This window comes from Argiope bruennichi, chromosome 3 (assembly GCF_947563725.1).
Source record: "Argiope bruennichi chromosome 3, qqArgBrue1.1, whole genome shotgun sequence".
Classification (NCBI taxonomy): Eukaryota; Metazoa; Arthropoda; class Arachnida; order Araneae; family Araneidae; genus Argiope; species Argiope bruennichi.
The window spans coordinates 142,411,101-142,432,992 of record NC_079153.1 but is presented as its reverse complement, the minus strand read 5'-3'; the positions used below and the strand labels follow the sequence as shown (position 1 = coordinate 142,432,992).

General features: G+C 27.9%; 1 protein-coding gene across 1 annotated transcript in view; it reads right to left on the bottom strand.

Moving 5' to 3' along the window:
- Window positions 1–5,257, bottom strand: part of LOC129963316 (tachykinin-like peptides receptor 99D) — a 114,652-nt gene extending 109,395 nt beyond the window's left edge. Inside the window, exon 1 of the mRNA XM_056077616.1 lies at window positions 3,683–5,257. Within this exon, the coding sequence (XP_055933591.1) occupies window positions 3,683–4,074 (392 nt within the window). The 5' untranslated portion in view covers window positions 4,075–5,257. The remainder of the gene's footprint in view (window positions 1–3,682) is intronic.
- Between the last annotated feature and the right edge of the window lie 16,635 nt (window positions 5,258–21,892).

Sequence of the window (21,892 nt, the reverse complement as noted above, 5' to 3'; positions counted from 1 at the left end):
TTCCTAAGGGAGGGCATCATTTGATGAGACACATCGATCTATATCGGGACATAAGAGAAAATCGTGTGAAATTTGTCTTTCCGTGCTCTTACTAAAAGATTCTTATGAGAATCTCCTTGATATGTGTTGATTCAAGAAAGGGAATCTTCAGATTTCATGTCATGAATGCTAGATATTTTTAACCTTTCTCTTGTATCATGAAAACTGAAGCGTCAGCGAATTTTCAGAGAAACTATTAAAAATAAATAAACAAATAAGGATTTGGATCAGAAAAAAAGAGAAAATTTTAGTAATAGAGACTCATTTAAGATAAAAATTGGGATATTTATTAGAATTTAAACTAAATCAAGAGGTATCATTTCATATACATAGAATTATGTACTGTCCATATGAATTTGTTGTAAAATTTTTTTCTTATTTTCTGATCAAAATCCCGTTTTTTCTATTTAATTATTTCTAACACTGCACATACGCATACATTCTTTTAGAGATTTTTATGCTTCTCCTCCCATGAACTTAGATGCAAAACTTGGACATTGTAAAATATTATTTTCATGCAGATCAATAATAAAAATATATTGTTTGTCCTAACGTTTGTCATAATCAAGATTATGACAAACGTTTAATCTATGAAATAAAAAAAAAATTCATGTTAACCTAACATTCCTATTCTGCCATCTACTCTCGGGAAGGAACAGTAGATCATAACTGAAAAATATACTCTAAACATTAATAGCACAACAAACATTAAAAATTTAATCTTTAAAATGTAATTTCTGAAATTCGGAATTCAAGGGTCATTTAAGCGTTTCAATCCTTTTTTTAATACTTTATTTAATTTTCTTTCGAAATTAAAGTTAGCAACTTGTTTTTCTCATTGATATCAATCAAATATTTTAATAGAATTTGAAAATTAAATGTAGGAGCATTCAAAATAGAACTTCGTTGTCTTTCTTAAAAGATAGGATGGAAAATTCCTGAATCATTGTTTTATTGTAAAAATGATGAGTGTATCTGATTTCCTCTCATACAAATATTTCTATTTTTTACCAAAATGGTAAAGAAGTACAAATTATAGGCAACAAGCATCTCAAAATCAGAGGAATTTGCTTTCCAAATTTTGTAACATTTTTCGAATTTAACTAGTTACTACCTCTTATTCATACGAAATTCTGTGTCATGACTCATTTTAAAATTCTCTAAATGTTACAAGTCGACTGCGCAACCGATAGTTTTTATTTAAATTGAAACTGCATCTTATCAAATTAATATAAGAAAATGAATCTAAGTGAAATGTATTTATTTTGTTGGCAAACACAAAATTTTATTCTTTGTTTCTATATGTTTTCTGCAAAAGTTGAGTTATCTGAATTATTTATTTTTATTTTCTAAATTTATTTCTGTGTACTTTTAATATTACAATCTTTTATGGTCAGAAAATGGGCTATTGCGGATTTTAAATATGAAACAAATTTTAAAATTCTGTATATCCTTCTGACTCAGTAATTTACAAAGAAATTTTCTGATATCCATAAAATGTCATACGAAAGCAAGCGTGTGCAGAATTAAGTATGTTAATACTAATCCATTCATGGGAAAAAATATTTTATTCTTTGATTAGAAGTAACAGAAAGAATTTTTTAAATGAAAAAGTAACACGAGTCCTAATTTTTTTCTACTAATCTCAGGATTTTTTAAACCAATAATTTCATATTTGATTTTCATCAGAATAGTAGACATACAAAGTGTTTAAAAATGATGAATAAAATGATAGCCGATTGATTTTGAAATTAAATTAACAATATATTTTTCACATTAACCAGCAATAAAATTCAAAATGAGATTCAATATTTAGAGCGCCATTAATCATCCACATTAAAGGCAATTATAATACAAAAATGGAGAGGCTTTCAGAATTCTGATATAAGAAAGCGATGCATTTAGGCAATGACACGCATGATTGATGCGTGTAATTAAAATCATCACTCATTAATAAGTTTTTTAATATGCACTACAAAACAGCCGCACAATGGCCACTCTTTGGCACATCAACCTCCAGGGATAGTTCATTCGAATATGAATTTTGAATCAAATGCATGATTCCTTATAAAAAAAAATAGCTTAAAACTTTTTCTTTTGATGGTTCAGAAGAAAATAAAATTATTTGTCATATTTTCATTATGTATATGAAAAGTATTTTCAAAGACAAACTCTACATTCAATTCTTTCAATTGGGAATCTAAATAGGAAAATGAGAGTTGACACATTAGTACATTTTGGAAATCATTTACAAATCCAAAATAAATTATCGCAAAGAAATTAAAAAGCACTGAAAACAGTTTCTTTTCAGATCGGGTACGGGGATTTCACATTTTTTCTGCACATTTTTTGCTAAAACATGATATCAAAGAACTCATTAGACTTTAAGGTATTTATTGACATTTTTACTTTTACCTTAAGAATGCCAATATATATTTATATATAGTGAGATATAGATTGATATAGGTTTAGATTTCTATTGAAATCCTTTACATTGAGATCTCTTTTCTCTGTTTTAAAATCAATCAGCTGTCTAAGCTAATTTTTATTTTACTATAAATAAAGAACAGACGTTTTTTAAAAGGTGAAAAATGGTTTTTTTGAGTTATTATTCTTTTGAAACGAACCATTAATATTCATTTTAAAAATGAAAAGCAGCAACTTCCATAATTAACAGCTTCAACAAAAATTGATGTTTCTTTAATCCTTGTGTTTTTCGTTTAATAATTAAAAAAAAAATGGTAAATTTTGCAAACTTCTGTCCGAAACCTAATTTAAAAATCCAATCACACACATTCTAATTCTATTAGAGCAAACCACGAATAGCGAATGTCATTAGTTAATTGCTGCTAAGAAATGATACCGCAAGATTTATTAGACAGAATATCGTTACATTTCCTTCCTGAAACCGAAGACGTGAGCTTTAGCTGAATCTACAAGATATTTCCTCGATTCATTCCCCTACGACACCTTATTTAAAACATAACTTTATAAAACTTATTAAAACATAAACTTTATAAAAACAGTTCAAAAATTGCGATACCGTGAGACAGTGCTATCCTTAAAATAAGAATTTAAAATAACAAGGTTAAGTAAAAAAATATTTTTATAATTCTTCAATAACATATCAATTATATTGATTCATTTCATAAACCTGAATTATTTATAATTGAAAAGAAATAAATATGAAAAGAACTCAATGAGTGTTTAATGCTATTTTATTTCGTGCACTAAAAGAATCTTTAATTAAGTGAGAAGCATTTATTTAAAACAATTGTTTCAGCATAGCTGGATGAATAAAAATACTATTACATTCATTTAATATTCTGACAGTAATAAACCTTAAAAATAAATAAATAATTAACAAAAAATCGTGCGTGCCACTAATCATTAGTTCATATCTAAAAGGAATGCATTACAAATATAGGAATATATTATAAACATGATACAACAAACAAGTCAAAGGATAAATACGCATCTATTAGCATGTAAATACATGCTAAAGACGCATCTATTAGCATGTATTTGTGTAATGCATAACGTACACCATTGGACTATATTGATTATTTGATGAAAAATCGCAACACTTTATGATTACTACTAACTCAGAGCAAACATTTTTTAAACAAACTATATAACTTACCTATCAATTGAAATCGCCATCAACGTGAAAACAGAGGCCCCTACTGAGACAATCGCTATGAAGTTTGAAATTTTGCAGTAGGCTTCGCCAAACGGCCAGTGTCCATCCAGCATGTAGATAAAATTAAAGATGACATTCAAAGTTGACACCATGGTGTCAGCCAGGCTGAGGTTCACTAGGAAATAATTAGTGACGCTTCGCATTCTCTTGTGCGCTAAGACAATCCACATGACAATGACGTTACCACCTGTTGCGACGAAAATCATACAACCAAAGACCAAAGTCCATACAAGTTGCTGCCACCAAGGGAGGATGAATACATTTCTGTCGGGAACTTCTTCTGTCGCATTAACTGCTATAATGCTCTCATTCATTTCAATATATGGATCCATTTTAAAAAGATTTTTTTTTTAATATAAGCGAAGAACTTCAAATTTTTCTTTTATCAGAAACATTTTAAGAAAATATCAGAAATTCAAGCAGTCGACTTCTATGCACCCTTTACCTAAATATGCACTGATAATGGATGCGTTCAGTAGTCGTTTAAGCGTATAAATCGACAATTTATATCAGAAGTTTCATGGCTGTAAGGGAGAATGATTTCCTATTGACCGTCATCCGATATTTTAATTGATATTGGGCCATGAAACAAAGAATAACATTTATACGCATTCATTCAAGTATACTGCAAAGATGTTATTATGCCTGCATGAGAGCAACTTTCACATGAGCATTCCTTTCTTCGAAAACTTAGTAACTTGGAGACTATTAAAAAATAAATAAGAATCAACAAAAGAAGAATTATTAAATTCTCATTCACCAAAGGAAGAATTATAATTAAACTATGTAAAAATGATATCGTGCTGATTTTTCAAGGGGAAAAACCATTTCGAATTATGTGAGAAAATAATTGACAAGCTGTTGTGAGTCAACGCTCAACGCCATTTTATCTTTAGCTCCAAATTTAAAGAGTTTTGATTCAGTCAAGTATTATCATACATGTATTCATAATAGAATATCTAATCTGTAGCAGTTTCGAACTAACTATTTTTCTATAAACTAAAATTTTTCAAATCTGATAAACACTTGAATAAATCTGAATTTCATCACCTCTTTCAGTAACATATCTTACTGTTTCAGAGTTGCGTGTCTTTTAAAGGGGCTGTAGGCTTCAAAAGTTTTGGACAATATTCTTATTTACTTCTATTGTATATAAACTCAAAGAGAATTTAAAGCGCATTCTTTAACGGTGACTTTAGCTCTCTTACTTTCGTTTAAGTTTTCTTTTTGCTATCAAAAGTATTGTGAAGCAAAAAAAAATCAATAAGAAATGCTTGTATCTTTCACTCAAATAATAATTCGAAGGTAATCAGTTAGTAAATACGTATTTACAGGTACGAATGATTTTGGATAACTTTTTAACGATATCGTTGCGAGCTGACTGAATTTTCTAAGAGTTTGTAATTCTTGAGTAAAGGACGATTGAACAATTTTACCTCATCATCTGAACGACGAATTTCCGAAGGCCAAACATTCTTAAGCAGCTCGTTCCCCGGGCACAAGCCGAGAGCACAGTGTGTTCATTCAGCTAAGCTATCATCTGAAGCTATTCACAACTTGCCCGATGCGTTTTCGCGCGCAAGTCTCAAAGGTATGTGAGGAGTCTTCATTTCTTCAGCGCAATACGAAAGATGGCGCTGCGAGAGGGGTTATTTTTTTATTATTGTTCCTTGATTGCGCCTGCGCCTGTTTGTCTCTTTTCCTACAAGTTTCGGTACGAGGTGGGTGTTCCAATATCGAATCTCGCATTTATTTTCCCTGGGGAAAGCTCTATTTTTAGACACTTCTGCATTCTGCCTTCCAATTATTCGCAATCTGAATGTTTGCGATTAGAGAAAAAATATACAAATGCATATTAAATGAGAAAATAAATGAAATTGGAGTATTGCAAATGGACAATTAATATAAACTGCATATTGCTTTCGTTATTGATGGAATAAATTTTCTTCTCAAAAGATTATTAAATTGGAGATTGTATTCATGACTTAATCTATCAGTCCAATCATTATCTAATCTTCTTTTATCGATATATGATATTATTATTATTACTGAATTTTTTCCGGCAATTTTTAAAGATGAAAATTAAATGATTTAACATCATTTATGCATTTTATCGCTGTCTTTTGGCCTCTAATCTTTAAATATTATCAAGTAACTGTAAAAACTAATTTTTAACTGATTCACTAAGGTAAACGAGACAAAATAATCGATCATTATGATCACAAAACACTTCTCATACAGTTTTCAGCTAATTATTCAACTCTTTGACATCTAAATGTAATTCAGGAAAAACATGTTTTTGATTTTTGTTTTTAGAAAATTGTTTTCATACATAGATCATGAAATCGAATGCAATTATGATTGACAAAAAATCCCAAACATGTTTTTGAAAATCCCCCTTATTCAGTTATTGACAGAATTTAAAAAGCATGCTTCATTTGTCTGGAAATAATCTAAGAAGGCACTGGGTATTACTGGAAATAGTTTTATTTCATGATTTATAAAACTGAAAATTTTAAAGTCTATGTTATATTTTTTTAAATGACATTTAGAAAAGCGTATTTTTTTAAAAAAATAATATCTAACAGGATGTGAAATAAACATATGCTTTATAAAATTAAGTCTATTTGTAATGAAGTAAAAATAACTGCGATAAAACTGTTCATTAAACTCTTAAATTCACGTATAATCCTAAAATGGTTTATAGACGGTACTTTTAGTCAGCTCCACAGAGGAGAATTTACTGTTTATTTTATTAAGAATTCATAGTGTTATGTTTTAAGCTAGTAAAAATTACTTGGTTTGATTTCTCACATATTTATATATGGTAACAATGTAAATTTTTGTTTTTAAAATAATTATCAATCGAATCTGTTCCTTAGCTTTATTCTGACTATTATGGAATAAAAGATATGCAAATGGCATTAGAACAAGTTTAATTGACATTTTCTTAAAATTGAAGAGTCATTTTTCCCTTTAGGAATGACATCATTAACCTATTTCATTACATTTTTTTCAGTTTTCGTGAATTAAAACTATAACAATTCACTCTCAACGAACTTTCGTTAAAGCGAAAAGCAGTCGAACTATCCTGATGAATTACGTAAGCATAAATACACTAGATATTATTTTAAAATTCAATTCATTTGAATCAAAAAATAAAGCAATAATATCACGGTTAAAACACAGTTTAAAAATTTCCGACAGTATATATTTTTACAATTTAAATTTAAAGAATTTTGAATTCAATTATTTACCTAATTGCTGTTCAAATTCTTATATCAAATAATCACAAACTGTGTTTTTTCAAAAGCATGATCTTTCTATAGAATATATTAAGGGATAATAGAATCTAATTATCTGATATGTAAATAAGCGCATAGAATATAATGAATCGCAACTGAATATTTATAATTATAATTTTTTAATTTCTAAAATGGTAAAGAATCAAAATAAGAGCATTCAAACCATTCTGTATTAGAATGAAAGGCATATTTGCATACTGTAAAGGCATATTTGCATACTGTAAGCATTATCTGTAAAGATTATGTGAAGATTAGTTTACATTTTTTTTCTTGTCCTCACTCACAAAATGCATACATAAACTCATTCATTATTTATAAGGATAACAAACTAATAATCAAAATAAAACAAAAGTTCCCTGAATAATATTTGAAAGCTACGTAATTAAGCATGTCCGTAAACGACTTCCTTGATTTCTATTTCTCTGTGGGACAGAGGAAAGCTCTTAGCACATTTACTGTTAAAATTCTCACCTCACAATTGAACCGTCTATCTAATTTTTTATATCTCTGAACTAAAGTAGAGAAGGGATCATCTGATTAGATAAATCGTTCGTTAAAAGATAGTAGGTGTGAACCACAGGTGAGTCGCGCACATTTCGTGTTAGACTATAATTTTAATTAAGATATAAAATCTTACTGGTGCAGTTATATAATATAATATAACATATATAATAATTTTATAATATTACTTATATGCAATCGAATTATTCGAGTTTTAATAGTAAGATTTTATATAATTAGGTATTCATAAGGTTATCATAATTATTGATTTGAATTTTAACATCCATTGCCTAATATTATAGACTGTTCAATAAAAAATATCATCAACATTTAGCATTATATTTAAAATATTTTTTTACAAAATTAGCCTGATCTTGGATAATTTATTTAAACATAATAAAAATATACTTGCTTGAAGCTAGAGTAATTATAATACTTGTGACTTCTTTGTTAATTGAAGTAAAAAAAGAACTTATCTTTTAAGAAAACAATAAGCATTTTGAGTTACATTTATTGACAAATAATTCAGTAGGAGAGAAGTTTAGTTGGAAAATAGCAAATATATATATATAATTAGTAATAAAAACCAAGTTAATAGGAAAAAAAGTATCAAAATTAAACCAAATAGAATAAGATTCCGGCCTGAAGACTTTCTCAAGGGTCACCCTCAGGCAGAGAATTAAAATAAAGAATTTTTTCTGTGAGGAATCCAGACTCATTTTTCCAACAGTATTGGCACCTCGTGACCCAAAAGTCTCCTGAAATTAGGCATAAGAGATACACTATTTTTACAGTTTCCAAAATAATTGTAATTACATAATGCTTATATTTTTGGTATATATATATATATATATATATATATATATATATATATATATATATATATATATATATATATATATATATATATATATATATATATATATATATATATATATATATATATATATATATATATATATATATATATATATATATATATACTTGTTTACAATGAACATGTTAATGAATTGGTTTTTATTTCTTCAAAAAGGATTTTGTCAAATGTTCTACAAATGTTCTATTCTTGAGAGTCAATTCCAAAGAAACCAGGATTTCTTAGTCAAAATCTATAATTGTACATTCAAACAGAAATTAAATTCCTTTTCCTTTATTTTGTCCTCGGCACATTTGAGCATTATTTTACAATCCATTTCCCTGAAAGAAAGCAATTTATTTATTACTTCTCTAAAAGATTTATATGCTCCAGAATCAAACCTACTTTGAAACATTTGATATCAGATTTGCTTTACGATGCATTTTTAATTTATTTTTATACCACATTTTTAACATATTTTCAGAAAAAAAAATAATCTTTTTTTTTTTCCTGAAAATTCAACTAAATTAGTATTTTTTTTTTTTTAAGTTTATATTTAAAGATCAACTTTATATAATTTTGTATGAAATTTTTTTTGAAAAAATATTTTAATATTGTACACGCTCACCTCAAACCTTCAAATTAGAATGCATTTTTATTAACTTAACATATTTCTGAAATATGAGCATGAGTAACAAGATATAATTTGTTCTCCCTGAATTGAGTGATGAATTTTTAATAAATAATTCGAAACATTTTTGTTATACTTCAGAGATAAGTCATTTCATTTTATATTTTCATTTTTGCAATGCAAATAAATATATTTCTGCAGGGAGCACCAGTATATCTATACGCATTGAACTAAAACCTTTCGTTTTGTGAACAACAAAGTATAAAAAACTATTCATAGGAAATAAGAGAAAATAGTGAATATTTTTCACTTTCTCATATTGCAAGAGCAAACTGCTTTCTTTTTCTTTCCTTTTTTTTTTTTTTTTTTTTCGTAAAATGAGACTAAAAATCGAACAAGGAGAGAGGGGGAAATTAAACCTTCGAAACAGCAACGAATGTTGTCTTCGCGTCGATTCTTTTGAAGCTCAAAATGTTATTCTATATTAAAAAAGAGCATTCTATAGTTCTTAGTGGCATGGCATAATTTCCAACAGTCTGTCATTTGTTTAAAATCGAAAACCGTATAAAATAGTTATGAATTCTAATAGTCATTACATAGAGGGCTGAGGTTGCTATTTTCATCACCGAATCAAGAAATGGATTAAAAAAATGAATAAAATATTTTTAAAAACCAGTAAGGCACTATTTGTAAGTTTTTGTAGCAACTGAAGTATAAATAAAGAGACTACAGTCAAAAATGTTATAAACAAATTAACACACATTTAATGCTTCCAATTCGTTTCAATATAATCCTTTAAATCTCACCACCAGTTTAGCGATAATACTCCTCAAACAAACAATCGTTTATCCTTCTTTTCTCGAAATCCCTTTTCATTAAATGCCAGGGCGATTCATTATGAAAAGACCGGAACTTATTTAATATTCAATGACCTGTTCCGTCTTCGAGAAACACGAGAGATAAAAGGAAAACAGTCATCCCCGGTCTCTTTGAGAGAGAACTCACTTTAAGCCGGATGCTAGTCCTCACCGCCCAAGAGCATGATCTCAAATACCCTGCTCTTTGTCCTAAAACAAAGTGAGTGCTATGAATTGCTTGTCCTCGCCTCAAAAGCGGGACCAGAGTTGCTTATCAGACCGTTGGGGAATAAAGAGTAGTCGCAGACGATAGTTTGTAAGATAGGCCCCGGGTCCTCGGCTTTCCAGATTTGCGCCACATTTCGTCTTCCAGATCGCTTGTGGAGATCTTACGAGCGAGTTCTGCTCGGCATTTTAAGCAAGATTTATTGAGGCGACGGTTAAAACGTTTGCTAAGGAGGATTATTGTAAACTGGGGACTTTTAAATGCTCCTTTTATAGTTGGGAAAAGTCGTTTCGGATTAGCCTTAAGGTTTGTTGTGTCAAGTAATGGAAACTTTTCAGGATCTTTGTAGAATATACGAGCTAAGAATTTACAATGTATACGAAAAAATACTTAAATATTCAGAAAGTGTGTAAGAGATATTAAGATTTCCACTTTTGACTTCAAAATACTGAATTTTCAAAATTCTATTTCATAAAAAAGAGCATTCATTTTGAAAACGAATTGATTCAATCCTCTGAAATATTTAAATGGTCAGAAGTGAAACGAATGGGCTTTGTGATGGAGAAGTGATGCGTTCATTTATTTTAAAATATAGCTGTGATCGGGAATAATGTGCTGAAAAGCAACTTTTACGGGTAATAGTCAAGATGCACAAGAAGTATTTGCAAAACGTTTAATTTTTTAGTATGATATAACATTAAAGATGTATTTTATTGCAAGGACTACAATATGCTATATCGAATATTTCTTTTGTTGTTAATTAAACGTAATCTTTTGAAATATTTTGTCGATTCAGGCAAAGTCTAAGCGTTTTGATGATTATTTATTTCTAATAATTAGACTTAACACGAATCTGAACTTTAAAATGGGGCTCCCTAATGGTTTTGTTCTCTTCTTTTTATGTTTATACAAATCTCTCCCATCCCAGTGTGTAATGCGAACATGAGGATCAGAAGCTACTCGGCTCAATAGGGTCCCTAAGTTCTCTCTAGTACGGAAATGATACAGGCTTGTAAGTAATATCATCACCAAAGACTAGATATTTCTTTGAGAAGATTATTGGCTTGTCATTAGCTTCTTTTGCTTAGTTCACACAACTCGCATTAATATCTGCGAAATACAGCCATTCAGTGTTACGAATACTTAAGAGTTGTTGCTGTAATTTTTAATGATTATGTTAACACAAAGATTATTATGATAAGCGTAAGATTATAGCAAAAAAGGTAATATAGGAATCTAAATGACTGCCTTGCAACTAATTAAGAATAAAAATTAGTCTTTACTTTCTTATGGTTTTATTTCTGATTTTTTGAATGGAAACGATTTTCATTGATCTGTTTTTCATTTTTAGATGATAATGATGTGTTGTTGAATAGGGCACGACATTATTTCGTCTTCTATCTGTTTTAATGTGTAAGCAAAGCAACGGCGAAGAAAATATATCGGAAGAATTGACTGCCTTTTTCAGGAAAAAATTCTAATTAAACTATAGCCACCAGACTGGTAATATCTTTTTATAGCTGGGGAATTACAGTAAAAAAATGATTATTGCAGAAAAAAATAGTTGTTGATAACTTGTTTGAAACTGACACATCTATGATTTATTTATGACTAATACCTGGCGTTAATATTATCAAATGGACTGCAAAAAACGCTTTCTGATCTAATTGCTTATATAGCCAAGAAAATAAAAGTAGTACTTCTTTTTGCCTACTTAAAAAATGATACCTACCTATCAATTTTTTAAAACTTCTTATAAGAAAAAAATTATTGCTTATGTTTTATAAACGTAATAATTATAAAAATAAAGCTTTGCAGAATTTGATTCATTTTGCGGTATCTGCTGATAAATGGTTATTCTACAAAAACGGCAAATCCATGGACTCAAAAAATTACTAATAATTTTATACCATAATTTTGATTAATCAATCTGTAAAAATGTATTAATATGAAGAGATAAATTATCAGCAGGCAATATACTCCAAAAACTATATTAAATCTAAAATGAATACTGCAAATATTCGAGAAAATATGAGTGATTGTAATGAATTATTTTCAACTGCGTATGTGCAAAACCCCGCAGATTTTAATAATAATGTTAATCTAAATATGTAGGATAATTTACATAATTAAAATTTAGAAAAGTATCATCTTTGCAGCGAGCAATAGTGTTGTCTAAAAACGCTGTGGTTAAATGGAAAGGAACGATATCTTCGAATGCTATATTGGATTTTTAAATGATTCAAAATATGTAAATACCCCTGTAAACTGAGAATATGTGTATATAAAGTAAATTGAAGCAATAAGGCGTCATAAATAACAGTAATATTTATCACGTCATTCACATTATCAGCTCTAATATTAGAATGTGGTCATTGTAGATTCATTCGAACATCCAATAAGTTTTGTTTATCCTGCAATTCTAATAGGAGGTGGAATCGCCATTAGCCGCATATACATTCTAATTATACATTAGTTTCTATTAATTGCAGGATTTGCAGGCCAGGCTTAGAAAAGAAAATCGTCCAGCTCTCTCGCGTTCATGTCGTATGTGTGAAGGAGTTGGACTAGCATTCATATTTCAATTTCATGCGTGTGTTTCTACAATTGATGAAAATAGTGTCATTGCTCTTTCTTTTGTTTATAATACCTAATGGATCACAATTTATATTATCACCATATCATAAATAGTCAAGTCATTTAGCATATTGCAAATCGTCACAACCACCCAAATAACTATTTGGAGATTAATGTTTGTGGAAATTCCTCTTCATTCAGCTTCTCTCGAAGAACAACTGAAAATCAACTCGATGCAATGCTGATATCTTTCTGAATTTTAAAGGTATTTAAATGGAATATTTTTTTAATAAAACGTCCTTCATGTCATTCGTTCATGGATTTTTTTTAGTTCGTTCATGTTTTTGTTTCATACGCTAGGCTTCGCACATGAACAGTTGCAAATAATCATATTTCATCAAAATTCTGAGCTTTTAATTTTTAAATTTAATATGATGCTATGTTTATTATTGTCAATGTGCATCAAGATTCGTACAGTTCAACTGGAGACATAGAATTCCACAATATTAAATAATTATAAGAATTATTCAGTTTCGTAAATGAAGATGTTAAGAAAAATTCAATATGATTCTTCAGTTACAAGAGATTTTTCATTTTTACTCTGGCAATTTTTACAATCGTTATACTTAAAAGGCATTCAAAAAATTTAAGTTCCGATTGATTCATTTAAATTTCTATTAATTTAAGCAAAATTGAAAATTAATATTTAAAAATCTTATATTAAGAATTGCAATAATGCTTACTAAAAAAATTTCGCTGTTGATCAGCTTTGAAAACATTTAAGAAATTTACTGTTTTGGTAATAAAATTTTAATTTTTTTTTTCTTTTTCATCTCATGTCGGCTACTAGCCTTATAGAATAAAGCGATTCAAGGTTTCAAAAATTTATAAGAAAATTTTAATTCTTTATTTTCAACTTTATTTTTCTAGGATAAATGTTCAGCCTCTTAATTAGCTCAGACACTTAGAATGTAAATGATTTAGGATTTTTTAAAATTTTATCGATTCATTTATGATAAGCAGATTAGCAAAGCAGCTCAATAACTTAATGGGAAATTAGATAATCCATCAAAGTTCAGAAAAGGCTGGCTCCTCCAAATATTACATAATTGAAATAATTAGTGGAAAAGGTCATTTCTGAAAAAGTATTTACACATATAATTTTATATAAATGCGTTTTCATTATCTAGAAAACAGATTTTTAAAAAGTCTCATTTCATTTTTATGATTATAATTATTTATTTTCGATAAATATTGGGTATAACGACATCAAATAAAGAACCTTTAAAAATTCTATATAAACTTGAGACAAGCTTATATCACTACTAATAAGACATTCGTGGAATTTGTGTAAAATATACTTAATCATGAAATTTTTTTGACGAAAAAAGGAAAAAAAAATGTATTATTATGATAAGAAAATGTGAATATATCTTTATTTTTGCCAAATATACAGCTCCTATATTAAATAATGGCTTTTTATTGAAATAATATTTTTCAACTTGGCCTGTTTGAATATCAGAAATTTTATTCAATCTACTTAGTTTATTTTAAAATATTACGGAATATGGAAATGCATGGTATTCAAACGAAAAACATTGAAAGTGAAAGAAAATGTATTTAATGTAAAAGAGTAAATATTTTTAATGATACAATATGCTTGGAACAGCTTTTCTCTTTCAATTCAATTCAATTTTCAAAAGAAAAACCTCATATTTCTATTATTTTAATTATTTATCAAGTTTATTTCAAAATTAGATAGCAATGAAATATGCTACCTTGTTAAAGGAATGAGTTTTCTCCTCCTTTTGAATAAAATTTTGAGTCAAAAATACGATGAAATATATATCTACTTAATGATGCACATGATTTCCAGCGCCGTTTGAATAAAAAGAAATATCGAAAATCAATAATGACGATTGAAAAAATATGCAGATATTATTTCAAGCGCAGCAATTATTTTTCGATTTCCTTTTCTGGAATGATTATGTGCAATTATTTTCTTTCGCAGTGTAGACGAGGGGAAATATTTAACGCATCATAAATCTAAAAGCACATCATTTAAACATTTTTACAATAATTTCATATCAATAAGAAGCATACTGAAAGTCATTTATGCGTGCAAATATTTCGAAAGCATTTATAAATAGACGACTTTTGGTGAATGAGGAAATCGATTTTATAAAAACAGAAACTTGCTTCATAATTCATTTACTGTTTGCTTTTTTCTTCTTGTTATTTCAGAATATTGCTAGATTTATTGTAAAATTTAGCATCGATTTAAATTATGGTCTTATAAATCTGAATGGAAGAAAGCACTTAAAATTCATTTGTGAGTCTTATTTGAACAGAGTAATGCTTCAAAACAAAAAATATGCGAAATTAAAATGAACCATTTTTTCATTCAGATGACTCTAAATTCGTGAATTTTACACAAAGTCCGATGAATTGATTTACTCCATTGATTAAATGAGTTCATCTGATCAGATTGATTTTAAGTTTCACATTTATTTCATCAGTTGACAATTTTGCTATTTATTTATTAATTAATTTTTGCTGCTATAAAAATTTCTTCCGGTACACAGATTCACTAGAGAATTCAATCGATTTTTTCCCATATATAGAAAACAATAAATGAATACATCTCAATTATGGCATTTGCTTTTATTTCACAGCCATTGGTAACTTCCACCTATTAGGAACGGTACAAAAGGCAATATTTATAAGTTTTGAGATTGATTGAAATTTTATTATATAATTGCTACTCGTTATATGACATTATTTTTACCTGATATGTTCTCTGAATAAATTACAAATCAATGATCGGAAAATTTATTCTGTCATTTTCACTAAAAGCCCATTATTATGATATCATCATAATAATTATTCAATATTCAGAATGCCACTCAATACCGCAAAGATATCATTGTGTATTTTATGCTCAAAGGGTATTCCTTAACTGTATGACATAAAGGACCGCTGATTCTAGTAAGCTGAAACTGCAGGAAATATCAACCCGATTATACCGTTAAGATACTAAATGTTGACGTCCATCTTCATTTTTCATTTTATAGTTTCATTTTTTATTGCATTTTAATTGGTAAGTGCTCATTGCCATTTTTAACATGATTCTCGATGTGAAAGGAAAACAGTTGGAAAAACAATGTTAAAAGGAAAAAGTGCATACGGTTCAAATATTGATTATATATCAATTGGTAATTATCTAAAAGAATGAAAATGGATTAAAAAGGGTCTTTAACGAGGGTTATAGAAGCAGATCATTTTATTTTGAAGTACTATTTATCATAAAATTTAAATTAGTTTGATATATGAAACAGAATAGTTTATACAAAATAAATGTTCCTCCTTTTCGGTACTCTCTCGCATAGGAAGTATTGTAATGGTCAAAAAATTCTGACTTGACGAATTGACACAATTCAGATCTTTCTGAGTTCGACGAACACATTTTTGCCGTTATGTCCACCTGTCTGGGACAAAAATAATTCCGATACTCTTTGAACTAGATGTATGAAACTTGGTACGCTGTATTTACAAAAATTTGCAGATTTCTATTTTATTTTGGACAAATTCCATTCATAGGACAGTTGTTCGAATATAAATGAGCAGCATAACAGCAAAACGAAGAGAATTAGATAAATAAAATTCGGTACACAAAGTTAACATGCATATGGTAAACAACTATTAAAGTTTGAGCCATTAACTGTCTATAATTTCAGAAAATATAAATGCGATAATCCAAAAACGCAATGAATTAAATATATAAAATGTGGTATGTCATTTTGTGACTACAAGCATAATTTTGTGTCACATTTTTGTTCCAAACTCGTCTAAAACACATATTCGATTTTTAGATGCAATGAACCAACCGCCTGTCAGAGATAAATCGCCAAAAAACTCGACAAGGATCACACGGTAGATTCAGTAAAAATACTACATTCCCGCTAAAGGTTATTTTGTAATTATTGTACGTCATTGCCATGCAAGGTGTTCTCTGAATAACAGCTTTATTAGAGAGCATGTTCAAGAGAATATTGCACTATTATCCGACATTTTCATTTATATAATTTCATCGATTTCTTTCATGTCTAATATCTATAAATAGATTGTTTTACGGAAAACAATTAAGAATAAATGTATATCAAAGCAAAGCATGACAATTAAAGGCTTTCTCTCGAGACATTCCAGATGATATCCTTTAATTTTATATTTTAAAATTTAATTTATACTTAATAAATTTCCTAATTTTTTAGCTTAATTTAGCACATATTAATTTCATTCTAAAGTATTCTCCTATTTCCTGATCCCATTCAGCATTTTCTATTTAATTAATTCAACTGAAGCTTTGTAAAAAAGCTTAGGTCGGCGGTTCTCACACTCCGAGTGAAGGGATAAAAAAAAACTGTCCAGCCAAGTACATTCTTTTAAAAGATCCCTATAATGATGTTTCTTTATTTGCAAGAGTTTTGTTGATTGACAGACATTGATTAAACAGTTGATTTGCTGCAAGACATTGATTTTTAAAATTTCCCCTGTTTTGATTTTTCAACATTGCTTTGAAATTTTCCTCTATTCTTACAAAATCAAGCAATTTAAAGAAAGTATAAAAATAAAATTAATTTTTAGCTGTCAATATATTAGTTTGAAAGTAGCATTTCTCTCAACATTTTTAAGAGCTATAAATGAGATTTCTTCAAAAAGTCATTATATTCAAAAATGACACCTAGAAAAGTAAACTTTCTTATAATGCGAAATGAATATTTGAAGAATAAGTTTTAATATCAATTTTATTTTAAATGCTACTCCTTCCGTATTTAATTCAATTGGTTCCTAGAAAAAAATAATTTTTTTTTTCTTTTAAATAATGCCTTTTACTTACTGGCATATCTTAAAAGCAGTTTAAAAAGAGTATTAGGAACTAGATAAAAAATGTTTAAAGTGGTCGTGAATAAAAATGTTACAACTTTAGACAAACGTGCTCCATCTTTTTATTAAAGGATATTGTGCCTCTTTTGGTGGTTTCGTGTTGTCACTGCAATAATTAAATTCTGGTCATTCGGTTGATTTTGGAAGTTTCATTATTCTGAATGAATTCATCAGCATATTTCTTCGCCCTGAATTGTTTCCTAGAAATGAAATCAATCACAAAAAATTAGCCGAGCCGTAAGAAATCGCAATGAAGGGAGAAAATATTTCAGTAGAGGGCCATTTTCTAATTCTTCCTTTGAAATTCTTTGTATTTTAACAATGAAGAGGAACATCATGACTTATTTCTTAAGGATTTTCTGCTTTCATTGAAAATCATTTGCAAAAGCAAACAATTGAAAAATAATTTATAAATTTAATCTGCATGAAAAGGCAAATATAACAAAGAACAATTTAAAATATTGACTAATTGATCTTTCACAATTTTCATGGCAAAATTTTCCCATTTTTATTTTTTGTATTTTTCCGAACATGACATTTAATGTTCATCAAAACCCGATCTATTATTTTTATTTCCTCGTAGAAATTTATTATCTTGAATGAATTCTCTTTCATTCTTCCTATCATTATTTCATTCAGTTTACCAATACACTGTAAAAATTTTGCTCCATCCATTTAGAAAAGATTAAATCAAATGATTCTGATTTTGGAAGTGTATTTCTTTTTTTTATATACATGTAAAACGAAGCATTTTGATTTGATAATTTATTCTTTTTGTTTCCACTACCATTTTCTTGATCAATACCAAATATAATATAAATTCTAATTAATTTTAAATGACTAATAACTGTGATCATTTTGCAATTTCAAAATATTTTAAAATTAAAAAATTTATTTTTTTTAAAAAGCAACATGGCTGTTAATGAATTATAAAAATGTACAAACTTATTTAAATCTAATTGTGATAATAAGTTTGAAATCGAAAAGAAATTCGTAAAATATTTACAAAGAATTAAAATTATGAGAAAGGGAAAAATCTAAATGAAAATACTATCAAGAAATCAAATCAACATTGCGAAAAAATTAATTAGATGAATTAATATTCCAATGGAAACATAAATAAAAGCAGAAATAATTATTTTGATAATTTAAAGAAAAGTGGTATTCGAGAATCTTAATTGATATCTTGCAACAACCTTTACTTGTTATAGTATGTTTGTAATGTAATGTGAATTTACGAGGGTTATTTCATGCAATCATTTAACGATTGCTCATTATCATTTAATTGTGAACATAGCTAATTTTTTTATTGTTTGAATTTTTTTCATACAAAAATTGAAATAAATATATTGTTTTCCTTTAATATTCTTATGTTTTCTGATGTTTTATTTAGTATTGAAATTTCGTATTCCTCTCTGTAAGAAAATGCATTACAAGATTATATGATGCAATTTTAATAAAACTTGGCAATAAAAGTATTATCAGTATATTATTATTATGAAAAAATTTGGCATCCTTTTTATTATTTATCTTATGTCATTATATTAATAGCTTATTTCGCAATTTAAACAATGGATTTTAATAATTTATAACTATTTATCATTTTATATACTGAATATACTGATATATTTATGTAGAAATTCTAATCTGATATTATAAAAAAAAATTATTATTTTTATTATTTAAACATCATATTTTACTTTAAACATTTTAATTCATGACACGGGCAAATGAATTTTTTTAAGAAAAAAATTATTTTTATTATTTAAACATCTTATTTTACTTTAACCATTTGAATGCATGACACCGGCAAACTAATAATTAATACTGTAAAAATGACTGGTAGAGAAAGATAAGTGAACAATTCCAAACAAAAATCAAATTCAGTTATAGATGTATATAACTACATCATAACTGTGATACATATTCAATACAATTTCCAACCAATTTATGAATATAATGGATTCAAACAATCGGATTTAAGGGTCTAAATATTAATTTAATTTATTCATATAAAATAAAGAAAAGTTTTTTTTTTCTTTTTGGGTATTTGATTTGAAAATGTTTTGAAATATATGGTTTCTATGATTTAAGGTTCTTTACAATGTTTAAAAAATATTTAGTTTTATTCATTCTTCTCTTTAATTTATATTATTTAGAGAAATGTGCACTAAGTAATGTAAAAAATTTTCCTAAGGCAGTATTTTTCTTTTGTCAATCCTAGAGTACACAAATAAGGTTCAAAGTGAAGTAAGTAAATAACAACAAAGCTTTTGCTATATAACAACATACAAGTAGTAGACACAGAAAATAGTCCTTTAAAAATATAATGCACAGAACGTAATTAATGTGAATTAATGCAGTTTTTTTTAATATGTGTGCACTCAATTCCATAAAAAAATAAGAAACACAATTATTTTACATGGCAATGACATAAAAATAATCCATTAAATTCTGAATGAATTTCTGAGGGCAAATAAGTTCTTAATAATAATAACACATCAAGACATTAATGCATTGTTATTGATAAGCACTAAAATAACAATCAGACATAGCATTTCGAAACCGAAATTCAAAATTTCTTTAAAAAGAATACATTTGTTTTGCTAACTAAAATTATAACTCATACTGACATGTGAAAATTCAAAGTGTTATACGATTGGAAAAAATCAAGTATGTAGTTAAAACCTAAAAATACCAATACAAGCGACTTCACAGTTTTGAAATATTTGCAAAATGATGAGGAAAACTATAAAAAAATTATTAAACACAAAATTAAATGAATAAGACATAAAACAACTGTTCTGAAAGATTCATTAATTTCAGTAGTTTTTTATTCTTGAATTGTTTTTAAGATTTAGCTTCTGTCAGGATTCCTATCTCTTCAAAAAGAAATTTTTATATTCTTTTCTGGAAACAGCTGTTCCAGAAATTTTGGCAATACTTTTGAAATACTTTTCTAACTCTTTGATTCAAGAAAGCTGCAATGGAGATGTTATATCAAATGAGGCACTTGAGAATTTAAAAACTACAAACAGGAAATCCACAGGAGAAAACATACATCCTCCAAATACAGCCTACGAATATCAGCTCGAGAAAGACATATTATTCATTGATTGTTAGGTTTAACCCTTCATTGAATTTTTGGCAGGCAAAAGCTATGGTTTACAGCCAGTGCCAGTTGATTTTCCATTCATCATTAAAACTACTTAGTTTTAAAATCAACGTTAGACAAGAGAACATTAAAACAAAAATACAAAAAAATGCATTGAGTGTCACTGAAAATTTTACCAATTATTATTTCCTTAATTTTTGCTTTTGAATTTTCTTCACTTTATTTACAGTATTATATAAATTATTCCCATGAAAAATATATAACCTAATGCGTGTATTTTCTTTCATTACACCTCTGTGTGCTAACAGTAGAATAATGTTTGAGGTGGTTTCCCTCATTACAAAAAAAAAAGTAGTAAGAAAATTACAGGGTGGATAGAAACGAATATCCCATCTTTGAGGGGCGTTTAAAACGAAACGAAATAAAACAATCACCTTGTTGTTCGTCGGAAATTACAAACAATAGTGGTAAGCCTAAATTCAACACAGTTTTAACTGTTCATTATACATAATAAAAATACAAACGATATCAAAACGGCATGATAACACATCCCATACTCTTTAAGCATCGCTGATATGACGCTCTGAAAAAATGCAGATATACTAGCAAAAAAAATTGCCTGCCATGCTAGAACCCCAGGAAAAAATGCAGACAACATTGTGGGGTGAGTTATTTTGGACTGTTTATATCCTTCATGTTTCTAGAAGGACTCGCATCGAACCTTTATAACTGCTTTGAAATTAAACTTTCAACTACAATCTTTGGTGTTCGATGAATAACAGGGCTGTATTTTGTTTTCTTTTAACGGCCTGCAAAGTTGGGACATTCATTTATAAACACCCTGTATTATAATTTGGCATATCGTTGTTTCGATACAATTATAAAGACATTGATCATTTTTAAATAAAACCACTTAACATCAGTAAATTTCACTGTGGACACTTTTAATAACTCGAAGAATATCAAGGCGGTATTCAAATTCTTGCAAAGTTTTATCCAACACGTCACACTAGACTGCGATACTCACTTCGAGTGTAAGTTGGCATCTTCAAGTAACTCTGTTCCACTATGTAAACCCTAAACTGAAAGAAAAAGAACAGACTTGAATCCATGGAACTTAAAAACACATTGAACTTTT